Source organism: Sinocyclocheilus rhinocerous, unplaced genomic scaffold (genome assembly GCF_001515625.1).
Source record: "Sinocyclocheilus rhinocerous isolate Xijiao unplaced genomic scaffold, SAMN03320098_v1.1 scaffold1406, whole genome shotgun sequence".
Lineage (NCBI taxonomy): Eukaryota > Metazoa > Chordata > Actinopteri > Cypriniformes > Cyprinidae > Sinocyclocheilus > Sinocyclocheilus rhinocerous.
Window position 1 is genome coordinate 1,516,671 of NW_015647095.1, and position 12,980 is coordinate 1,529,650.

At 37.8% G+C, this 12,980-nt stretch overlaps 1 protein-coding gene across 1 annotated transcript in view; it reads right to left on the minus strand.

Moving 5' to 3' along the window:
- Window positions 1-12,980, minus strand: part of pex14 (peroxisomal biogenesis factor 14) — a 72,825-nt gene that overhangs the window by 31,229 nt on the left and 28,616 nt on the right. The window contains exon 4 of the mRNA XM_016513200.1: window positions 1,468-1,587. Within this exon, the coding sequence (XP_016368686.1) occupies window positions 1,468-1,587 (120 nt within the window). The remainder of the gene's footprint in view (window positions 1-1,467; window positions 1,588-12,980) is intronic.

The window sequence follows — 12,980 nt, forward strand, 5'->3', positions numbered from 1 at the left end:
TGGCTGTAGTCTGAACGGTGTGTTCAAGCACAGCTTTTTGGTCCAGATGCTGCCGATGCAAGGCGACATCACTGTAGGCTTTTGTCGCCGCTAGTTCTTTGAAGTCGGCTTGGTGTGTCCCAGCCTTAAGAAATACTCAAGAATCAGTGCCTTGTCACTCATAGGATCAAACCTGTCTGAAGACTGAAGCTCAGTTCTGCTGAATGAAGGTGACAATCTACACCAAAGAGTACATCAAAAACATCAGCAAACCTGCAACTTCTTAAAACTTCCATTTTAAGAACTTCTGACAACCTAGCTTTTTGTATCAATGGTAAACTGGTGTTATTAACCGAAGTGTCCTTGCGGGGGCATGGCGTGCAGGACACGCATGATGGCAGCTTGGGTGATTTCAGAGTCTTTGAGCTTAGCCGGCGGCCCTGACCGATCTCCTACTTCAACTTGAGGTCCAAACAGAGGTCCTTCTTCCACATGGGTAGCCCCTCCACCTCCACTTTCCACTCCTGCTTTTTATGTGGTCACTTAAGGTGTGAGCATGGCCTCCATTCCCCTTTTTTCCAATCTCCGTTCAAATTTATTGGGTTCAGAAAAGGCCCTACTGTCCTTCTACTGCTTGAAAATAGAGATCAGAGTATCCATTACTCCGACAGAGATGGATGCGGGTCCAGACGCATCATCCCCATAACAAGGACATCAAAGAGAGGGACCCCCTCTTTCCAACCTGACCCCCGGCGAAGATCTCCTCACTCTCCCCTCATTATGCCATTCTCTCATAGCCGTTTTGATATAAAACCCCCCACTCTAGTGGGGCTGAAGCCTAACTACATGGCCATCCCATCAACATCGCTTTCATTACAAAACATGAGATGGCGGGGAGTCAAGGACAGGGTGGCAATAAATGAGGGTGGAATACATCTGGAATCATTGTCATACAGGTTAAGCATTATGCGAACTTCATTCAGGATTGGTAAATCAGCGGCCGGCCTGGAGCTCATAACCCGCAGAGGTAATAAAGATACAGGCTGCAGAAAGGCCCTCGGTGGGCCAACCAACCAGAGATCGTCGTAACGGTATGGACATCATAACGCAAGGCCGTGCCAGAATTAATTACATGCCTACGCAAATGGGATGCTCAATGCCACTCATTTCCTTTGAAAACCACTCGTCTAAGATAATAGTTATGTTCGGACGCTTATAAAAATATCAGCACAATATTCCAAGGTGTTCCACACAGTTGGCCTGTTTTGAACTGATGTACGGGCGAAGGTTTAAACAAGATTACGGGAGCACAGAGGACATTGGAGGATTTAATATAGTCACGCACCATTTGGTAGAGAAAATCTACTAGACTAGACTAGAGTCATGTTTAAGGAGCACATGGGCTGCAAAAACATACAGCGGGTGGCCAAGTGGAAGGGTTATAGGGTAGACCCCTATCCTAGTAAAAACGACTGTGGTAATACTCACTGTATGGGGCCAGTGGAACAGGGTGAGCGATGTGCGCGGGCCCGGGAACAGCTACAGTGAGCGGCTCCTCTGTACTACCGGACCGCTGGATGGCCAGATCAACCTCCTCATCAGTCAGACCTACATGGAGAGAAGGTGGTATGACATTAAACACAACATATTTAGCAAAAAAAAAAAATCAAGTAAATTCTTATGTAATTTATATATTTTATATATAAAGTAATTGTGCATTTATTGTGTATTTATTAATATGTGGCCATTTATTATTCGAGGTGTAAAGAAATAGTTAGGTATTTTTAGAAAACCTTCCTCATTTGAAGTAGCCTAGCTAATAAATATTTGTATTAAATACTTGACATTACTTTTGAATCTGACGGTGTTGACTGATACTGAGTGATAGGCAAAGGAAAACACTTTAGGTAAAAACGTTGGTGAAACCTGAACAGATTGTTCCAAAATTATTTGTAACCTTTCATCAGTGCCTTGTCACTCACAAGATTGAAGGCACAATTCTATTGAATGAAAATGTCTGAAAACTCCAGAAATTACTTGAAAAACAGTGTAATATGAGAGGAAAAATGGTGATATATTGTGTTGAAGTGTGTCCTTGACTGTCCTTTGGAACCTGCAAATAGATCTAAACGTTAAAACTCTCGCTAAACTAGGTTAATAGCACTATAGGCGGCAGATATATACCAGGAGAAGCAGCTCTGGAGGTACAAAGCTCTGAGCTCTTCTCCATTACAGTCAGATCTCAAGAACAGAGCCTGTCCATTTCCTGCTGCTATATTTCCCCAGGTAGAGCTCAGCGGAACCCCACACAGATAAAATGCATTATTTTAATTTCTTCATTGTAATGTAAATGTATTACATAATTTTGCAAATGCCAATATAATTTAATCTTCAGATCTTTTTTAATGATTTTAGTGGTGATTAAATTGCATAGAGGTCCCTGATGGAAAATGACATGAGAGGGGAAAAAAATCTAATATTAATATTTCCTTTTGTGGAAAAAAAAGTTGGTTTATTTCCAACACTGCACGCAGTCATTGGTCTGCGTCTTGTCTTGATTAAGTGACTCTATGTGGGCCTAAACAGAGCGGCGATGGAGTAGACGGCAACAAGAGCCCGGAGAAATAGTGGGAAAAGAAAGACAGAGGCGGAAAAAGCCTGTTAGTCGAATGTACTTGTGCTTTGACATTTAATGAAGACATAAAAGCGGGAAAACATTATGGGCTTCCTCTACAATTGGCACATAAAACCCAAATGCTTTAACATCTCCATTTAGAGCCAATGGTTTAAAAAGGCTCCAGTTTCTATTAAACTGTAAGTTACACATATCAATTTAATAAATCTACTGTATCCTGCAACACACACACACTCCCTCTGACCTTTGTTTGTCCACAGTAGACTGGAGTGTGTCACGTCTGTCATTGCGTATTTAGTCTCTCTCGCGCGCGCTCTTGCTCTGTTTACTGGAGATATCCCCTTGGGCATTGCGCTACTCTATTCCACATGCTTTCATACGGCACGGCTGCCTGCCAGAGAGCCAAAAGGCTGAGCTTTGCTCCAAATTGAGCTGTTTAAAGAGCAGACAGCAAGCTGTTTTTGCGCTGTAATACACACATCATAAATGTGGCAAATGCCAGTGCCACATGTGCTTAAATAGAGCGGAGAGAGCTGGGAGCTTGGCAGAGAACAGAGTCTGAGCCTGTTCAGCCCTGTCTGCTGGGTATGAAATCACAGTCACACTTCATAGAGCCACACTAACAACACTGCAAAACAATACAGGAGCACACAAACACAGCAGAGGTAGGGATGCATGGTTTATCGCACCATTTTATTGCTGCGTTTCGTGGATTTCCAGTAAAAGTTTCAATTTATAACTGTGTGAGAGTTTAATTACAGCAATTAATCATGCAAAAATTTAACCTTTTTTTAAGAAAAGTTAATGTTTAAAAAAACAAAAAAAACAAATACATTTCTTTATGACACAAAGATATCATGGAAAAAAATGTAGTGGGGAGAGTGCAAATATAGATAGCAAAAAAAAAAGCTTGTTGTCCAGAGTAAAAAATAAATAAATACAAATTTATATTATGAAAAATCATGTGTTTATATCCATAACAAAAATAATGGCTACAGCCAAAAAGTGGCCTTTATAAAACATGACTGATCATCAAATCATACGCATATTAGTTTTTATTTATCTTTTATTAACATTTATTTTTATTCTTTTTTTATTTAATTATTTATTTAATTTTTTTCTTATTTTTATTTCTTGCTTTTCTTTGACTGTAGAATTATTTATAATATGTCTGTTATTCATCCTTCCTTGATTGTTTGTTCTAATGATGTTCTTTTGCTTGTATTTGACAGACAATAAAAAGTTGATTACAAAAAAAGGCATATTCGAATGATTTCTGAAGGATCATGTGACACTAAAGACTGGAGTAATGGCTGATGAAAATAGCTTTGCCATTACAGAAATAAATTAGATTTTATAATACAATAAAACAGAAAACGGTTAAATTGTAACAAAATGTTTCTGTATTTTGGTGAGCATAAAAGACTTCTTTCAAACACCACCTCATTAAAAAAACAGCTCTAAATCATACAGTTTCCTCTTCCACAGCAGCAAAACGTTAACATCCAAATTTATGACACAGATCTCTCTTCATATAACCATATTCTCCCTTACTTGTCAAGAATGACATTAACAAAATTTATACCACCCAGACCCATGTAGCTGATTTTACCTCTCTTGCAGGAATCTCTAGGTTGAGGTCAAAGTTAAAAGGAGGGCAGGTTCTGTGGGGGTTGAAATGACCCTGAAAAATGTTGAATAATTTAAGGCAAATATTGGTCATCCTGTCTTGCATGGCATTCAAAGTGCCAGGAAGCAGCCATGGCCATGTGCTGAGCTGGTGCAGTCAGCCTGTACTGTCCAATAAGCAATAATGTGTCCCTGGACTCCCTATTCATCTGACCACACCAGACTGCATGGTGGCAGACTATTGAATGAGACTTGGAGGCCCCCCTCTCATTTCCTCCCACTCACCTCGCCGTAAAGACGCTCTCAGGAAGTTCACGTTTTCGTGAGTTCACCTCAGAACGAGGGGGTCGTTTTCTAAGGACGTAATGAACAAATATGTACATATTCGTAATGTCATTTGAATTCTTAAGTAGCACCCCACACGCAACTACAAAGGGGTCCGGCGCGCATCCGAATAAGATGCATGCAAATTCATTAACGCGTTTGCTTTTCTTTCGGGTTTTCGGACTCACTCAGCTGTTTTGTCTCCTCTGATGCCTTTATTACAAAGAAAATGGGACGACAAATGAAAGACCTTTGAGATCCAATTTAAAAGACGGACAACAAGAGTGAATTTTACATATAAAAGGAAAAGGACACAAAAAGGAAACAGAAAATGTATTACAGTTTCCAAAACCTGTGGAATGACCCCTCGGACCTCCATTTCAGATCGACCTGCCGGTAGATGAATTTTTTTTTAGACATAAATTACATCTAATGACGACACCATAAAAAAGAACAATAATGGAAAGCTATTCTGTATTTCATTATACTGTATTATTTGGTGCACCTGATACACGCAGAGCCTGTTTATGAGTCACCATATTAGCAGATGCTCAGTCGAAGCATTTGCTTTGACCTTGCCATTCTCATTGGGGCATGAAATTACGGTGGTGGCACTGGGATATTACAGCTATAAATACTGTAAACTGCATATCTGGGCTACGTTTTCTATTGTCTTTCAACATAAACCTGATCGGTATTTATTTAAAGGAAAACCCATTGCTCTCTGTATTATTTATGGCTCTATTTTCTGGGCTCTTATTTTCAGGATGTTTTTTTTCCTCCACCCTTTTTTTAAAGAGTGATGAGGCGACTCATCCAGCCATAAAGTGCAGTTCTCCAATTTTGGCACTTGTGAACTTCATAGGGTAAGAACAAGCTCACAGGGACAATTATAAAATTGCTTACTGAACGGCTGTTAAAGGTGGCCGCTCTTTTTTCAGCAGACCAACAAGGCTTGAACAAAATCACTTGGTGAATATTGCTTATTATTATAATAATACCAGATTGAACATGAAGAAAAATACTTAAGGTCGTAAAGATGGAGGTCACTGAGAGCGTTTCTGTGAGATTTCACATGTCAAGTCCATGTCCCACACGACTGCATGCCTTAAATAATGACCGCTCTCATAGCGTATTCATTTATGTATTAAAAAAAAAAGGAGGACTCTGGTCATTTTCCTGCTTTATCGCCTTCTCCTGATGACAAAGTAAAAAGCTGCTGGCCTAGGTGGCGCCGTGGAGTAATTTATAACCACATCAATCCCTTTGTCTTCTATGCAGGCCTTGGTCATTGCCATTCCTGTCCAAGAGGTGAGTAGCATCACCTTACTTGCAAACTCTTTCCTATTAATATCAGGGATGATGAACCATTTCTTTACCTTCATGACGTGAGCGGTATTACACCTGCAGTGCATCAGTGTCCCTCATGGCCCTTTAAGCATAATGAAATGACTACAGGAAGCACACTAGTGAGGTCAAAGATCCGGGCGCCGAACTCAGCGGCTTGTGTCACACCAGACGTCCACATGCAGGCTTACTAGAAGCTGCTGGGTGAAGTTTGTGACAGGACTGGTAGACAAGGGAAAAGCCATTCTCTGTTGGGAAAACTAAGGAAAAACCGTCTTATATCCCTGATTACTCAACTTGGAGACACTAAATGAAGGACAGTAAATTCTGTACCGCTGCCAACTAGTAGTCAGCTGAAAAATTCAGCCCATAGTTTTTTAAGATATCAACGTATCAATGGGCACACTTCATTTTTAGTGATTTCCCCTGAGTGAGAACACAATTTAACGTTGTTCATAATTAAAATGTCATTTATTAGAAACAATACTCTGGTGCGAATGTGGGTACGCTTAACTACATGCTGTCATGCGCACACACAACACAGACAGTGAGAGGACGTTCACACAAAACGCATTTTTTTTGTATTCCTCTGCGCTGCTTTTCCTTTGTTTTTGAATGTTAAGTTGCGATAAACAGAGACCTTTCATCATTACGTTCACGAATCTCGAATCTTTTGCAATGTCTTGCGCAAAAATGTAATGAGACCTTCCATTTTTTCCCATTCTACTGCTTGCGTATCACGGTTTTCACCACAAAATGACTTTTCTGTAAATGGCCACAAAGAAATCGTCAGTGATGAGCAAAAGAAATGATTTTTTGATCCAGTGAATCAGTCATACGGAGATTCAAAATGATAACTCAAGAATTTAAGATTGATTCGTCAAAGTGTTTTTGGCTGATTTATTAAAAAATACCAGCTTTTAAGGGTCAATAGTTTACAAATTCAATATACTGTAAAATGAAAACTAAGCTACAACAAAATGCATTTTGCAACGGCGCTGTGAATTTAGCAATGGTGCAGTGAATACGGATTCGTAAAACACTGGTTTATCAAATGTTTAACAAACACTGGTGTATCAAATGTGTGTATCACAATGTTTAATATTTTTTATAAAATAAATTCATTATACAACAATAATAATAATAATATAAAAATAGTTAAATAATCATTCAAATAAAAAAATTAAATACAATTATTTTTAAATAAATTACTAAAATATTGAATACATCCAAAGATGGAACTGATCACCTGAACACTGAAAACTCTGTAAAGTGCTTGTTATAAAAATAAAAAAAAAACAGTAAATTGTTATTACTAACCCACATTCTAGTCTACACCTAATTGCAAAAATCAAGAAAATGTGAAATAGACAGAGACATAACTGTCTGAAAACAAGCAAAGAAATACTCGTTCAGAGACCTTCCTCAATACAATAATTTTGGGAATTATGGGTAAAATGGTACACACCACAGCAATAAGGCAGTGATTGCATGCAGCTTCTTTAAGCTACCTCTGCTTAAGGACAGTGCATACACTTAACGCAAGCCTAGATAATAACCACATACACACCCACATTTGGAAAGCCCAATCAAAGAGTGATGTAATGATGTGGGGTGTGCTGGGGGATCAGTAATTCACAATTTACCCTGTAAAATGACTTGCTTAGAAAACATTAGCAGCACATATCTCTGAATTCTTACCGAGACCAATCACATTCCCCTTGAAAAGAGAGGGAGACAGAAATACTGAGAGAGAGAAAGGGGTGGAAATCATGGAGGTATCCTTCAGCGCGGATTAGAGCATAACGGCATGTAAATAATACGTGTAGGAGAGATTGTTGTGTAAAGACGCTGCAACATGTAATCAAAGTGCTTCCTATTTTCCCCTTCATCAGCTGCCCGCCACTATGGCTGCTTGCTGCAGGAATCCAATTTAACTCCCCACTCCACCAGAAGATGGTATTGTTTTATTTTATGGGGGCTTTGACATTTCTCACCGTTAATATAGAGCAAAACTGGAAAATATTTACATAAATATGACATTAAACTGCTTTAGAGATTAAGATGGATGTATATTTAGGTGTCTTTGTTTGGGGGGAGGTGACCTGACCTGAAATCTGATCTTTGTAACGTCCATAATGCTCCTCTCATTTACTTAAATCTTGTCAGACAGATCAACAACACCACCTTATAGTTATAACTCATACTAAATATCAACCAGGAATCATATGGTAAGATTTTAATGTTGTTTTGTTTAACATATAAACAGAAATTACATTACAATTTCAAAAAAGCAATCAAGTCATTGATGTCTTTTCCTGGTCCTGATCCCCTCCCCTTTTCTAAGAAATAAAGGCATAAAGGCTGAAAATATATATATTTTTAAATAAATAAATTATATAATAAAATGTCTTCTTTTCAAAATAAATTAAAATACTTTTTAATGTAATTTTCTGTTGGTAACAGCTTGTGTAGTTATAAATTCTGATAATGTCCATTGTCCTATCAAATAAAGACAAAAACATCCAAATAAATAAATGCTGATAAATACTTGCATGCATGCATGCATGCCTTTTCTAATTTTTAGAGATAATTTAAAAATCTATATTTATGCAATTTTAGATACCTTATGTAATTAGTTTTTAAGGAAATAAAACATAATAACAGTTGCATTTAGGCAATTTGTGTGGATGGAGGTCAATTTCTGCAACAGTGCTCTTTACTCATCTCACACTTCACAACAATACACCGCTCTTTCCTATTTCCATCCCATCAAATGTCTCAAGCTATAAAACCAACCAATATCAAACTAAATGCAGTTATCAAATAACAGCTTCTAGCCTATGTTCCTCATACTGCTTCAGTTTGATAGGAAGCAACTGGATGAGTCTATTTTTCACCGACAGTATTGATTGCTTTTAGTCTAAAAGTGACTCATTGTAATAATGCCGCTTTAATAATATTAAAGATAATGCTAAATTATATCCAGTATAATGAGAGTTAAAAGGAACACATTTCTGGTTTGGGGTTGACGAAGGGGTACTTGAGGCTTACTGATAGGGCTGAGCGCGTACTGTACATAAACAAGACAAAAAAACATCGGGAAAAACCATTGTAAAGCATTTATCAGTGGTAAAAGCTGTATTTGCATATGAAATGCAGTGTAAGATAAAACGAAGCACAAATGGTTTAATGAAAAACTACAGTGTGGATTACAGACAAAACTCTTATATGCAAAACCTAATCAAGACGAGTACATCAACAATTGCTATTGAAGAATTTGTGCCTGCATTTAGCAGTTATTACAATGACCTTGCCGTAATTAATAGGTATTAGACATAAACAGTGAAAATTAAAGGTCACCTTCATAACCACTGATCCGTCATTTCGGCTAGCATGTTTAAGGCACGCTTTAATATGAATGACGTTAATCAAATTAAACTTTCGCGCAAACTTCAGGAATGGCACGGAAAACACTGCAGGAACAACACACAGAGCAGCGCGTTAGAATTGCTTCTGTGAGCTCAGCAGGGCACTGGGAAAATGGTAAATTTCAGGAGAAATTTAATAAGGAGAAATTGGCTTAAGATTACTCAGCACTTTGCTTCTAGTCTCCCTCCTACCCTTCAAATTGCACGAGTTGCTTTCAGAGTGATACAACATTGTGACATAATTACATTGTTGAAGGTGAGGCTCAGTAGAAATGGCTCCGTGCTGACACAAGACGATTTTCCAGCACATGCAAATTTACAGACGGCTGCGCTTCTCTGCCATTTGAGGGACTAGGCAAAACGAAAAACCGTTTGCATGTTGACAAAATGTTGCTGATTGCGATCCACAATTAAAACAAAAGGGTCATTGTGACTTTAATCCAAAAGCCGTCCTTAACAACAGACGTTATGAACTGTACCTACGCACAAATCATTCCCAAATCATACTGGCTTAATTAAGCCGTCTGATTGATGGTCTGATCGTCCCATCGGGAACGTCCATTGAGAGGATATTGAATAGTTGTCTATTCCAATGTTTAGCATATTTTCATAACTACGTGACAAGCGGCAATATCGCAGCAAAGTCGTCCTTGGGGTGTAAGCAGCTGCGTCCCACCCAAAATTGCATGAGCGAGCAGAGGAAACGAAAGAAATGAAACTTGAAGCGTTGATGAGAACTCGTCGGCTGTGGTTGTAAACAGCTGTGTGCTTTGAGTTCTATCAATAACCTCTCGGTTACAAGGGTCGGTAATTAAAAGGCTAGTGACCTGGAAATAGTGTCCTCGTTCGAAGATCTCCAAATGTCCGCATAAAAAATACAACATCAAATTAGAATAGCAATAGCACGAGGCTGAGTCTTCCAGCTATAGATCTATTGATGTTCAAACACACCCTGGGGGCACATTGCCATGATAGTCCTGAGTTCACAGTGTTCCCCATTATAACCTGGTTTCGCTGTTCGGAGAGGTCAAAGTCAATCTAAATATACATTATACACACAGACAAAACAGATACATGTATGTAAGAATTATAAATAATACAAACACAATAGGGTCCAAAAGTCTGTGAACATCAGGATTTACATGAACTTGGGAAATTCTTGCAGCTTGAATAGCATTTCAGCAAAAAGAGGACACATCAAATTGTAATAAATATTACAATTCATGTTAATTTTTTTCCTCAAATTGTTACGCTGATAAAATAAAATAATGTAATTTTAAAAAACAGAAATTAAAAAGTAATTAGAAAAGTATGAGTTTTCTAGACTTTTTTAAATAATATATTATTTCTATAATTTATTAATAATTAATATAAATTATATATTGTTTATTATTATATTTATATATTCGATCATTCATAATTTAATAAATAAATACTATATTATTTGTATAATTTTATGAATAATTAATATATAATTTGTATATTAATATATTATTATTATTATTATTATTATTATTATATTTATTTATATATTTGTTCGTTCGTTCATTCATTCCAAACTCCGTCTCTGAACATGTTTATTATAAATAAATAAATGTATATTTATTTAGTTAGTTAGTCATATTGTATGTTTGAAGAGAGAGAATCTTTTTCAGAAAGCATAATGAAATGTTGTGTTCATGTGGATTATAGGGACCCATTGAACACTACTGACTTTTAGTTGGCATGGGGGGTTGACTTATTATGAAACAGCGGCACACTGGCATATTAATACTTAATGTACCAGTAGACCCCTTTGAGAAATCCATGTGAACCTCCAAACACCCTTGTTACAAAAAACAAATACGATGCATATCGCTCAAAACCTGCAAATCCCTGGATCTGGATACAATTTCACATTCACATTCAAAAGAACCACATTTCATCATAAACATGCAGCATATTAAGCCGCATAACCCAGCTGTGAATTATAAATGAAGCCGATCTACTGCTAACGAGAAGCACTGACCGAGGAAAATGCTAAAGATATTGAGACGTCATAATAGGCCACTGATGTGAACAACAGCAGCCAGCAACTATGGATTTTATCTCCAGTTACCTACACCGGTCATGGAGCTATTAGGCTCGCTTTCCACTGCTGCTCTACTAGCACCATCGAAGGCCAAATCCACCTGCCTTTACCATTAATTAGTCCCGACATAACAAATTTCATTTCAAATAAGAGCTAAAAGGAAAAAAAGCCACATCTGATAAGCACACCTGTGCTAAGAAGATTTACAATTATCAATAGCGTGCAGAGACAGATGAGTTATCGCGTTATAAAGGACAGTACTGACCTTGCTAAACTTAAATGTAATCAAGATAAAACTAATCTGACCGTTGTGAAGGACTATATTTTATTTTAAAAAATGATATGCATTTCAGCGCCGAAGTGATCGTTATTTTATGTGACTGATTTTAAAGTTTTAAGACCTGCTTGCAAAACACTCAAATAAGCCATAAAGTGAGACAGATTACATTGTGCTTCTCGATTTCCATCACTGCCGCCCCCAAAGTGATTCACTAAAACATCACAATGTCATTCTCAGTGCTGGGTTTTTAAAAAAATCTCTCGAAAAAGATCAAAATACAGCGTACGGATTGATTTCTTTCCAGCACACACTCAGGCCGGTGATCTGATCTGAAAGGGGTTTGTGCTATAGGAGAGATAGTGGTGGGTTATGCATCAAACACACATATTGATTGATACCTAAACTGCTCTGAATTTAGAGTGAATGCATATGTATGCTCACAACACGTTACTTCTCTGGTCGATAAAACTTTCCGATGCATTCCAGTGCTTTAATATTTATGATAACAGCTAAATTAAGTAAAAGCTTTAAAATGCTGGGAGGTAGCATAATTGACAATTCCATTGAAAGTGCAGGAGGGTTTGTCAATATTAATTTTCTGGATCCCAAAGAAGCGTCCCAACTGATAGGTCATTTATCCACACAGCTGGGATCAAGCTCTCTGCAGCCCGATCGACCCTTACCTGACCCTCCAGGGCATGCAACAATGGCCTCGACCTCTGACCCTTAAAAGCGAATGATCTCATCCCGTGAAAATCTTGGTCCAAAGTCCACTGGACTACATTCTGCTCCTAAAGCTGAGCTGTCTTTAAAGGGATAGTTCATCCAAAAAAAATGACAGTTGTGTCATTATTTACTCTCCTGAAACCTTTCTTTCTTCTGTCAAACACGTATAGCAGAATGTACAAGCTGCTCTTTAAGTAGATGATGACCATGGCTGTCAAACAGTGAATATTCAGTGAATAACAATTTAAATGTCTGCCATTTTGTCACATAAACATATAATATGGTTTCAGAAGACTTGGAATCCAGTCATACCTCACTTAAGCTGCTTCTTTGTCCATTTTGGAGCTCAACATCATCAGTCCTCCTTTACTTTTCATTGTAAATGAAAGTAAAAAGAGTAGCGTGAACATTCTTCACAGCTTCTCTTTTTGCATTCTACAGAATAAATCATAAGAATTTGGAATTTTGGACACAAGGATGTTTAAAAGTTTTTAATTTTGGGGCAAACTGGCTCTCTTTACTACGCCGATTCCACTCATGTTTGAAATGAATAACGAA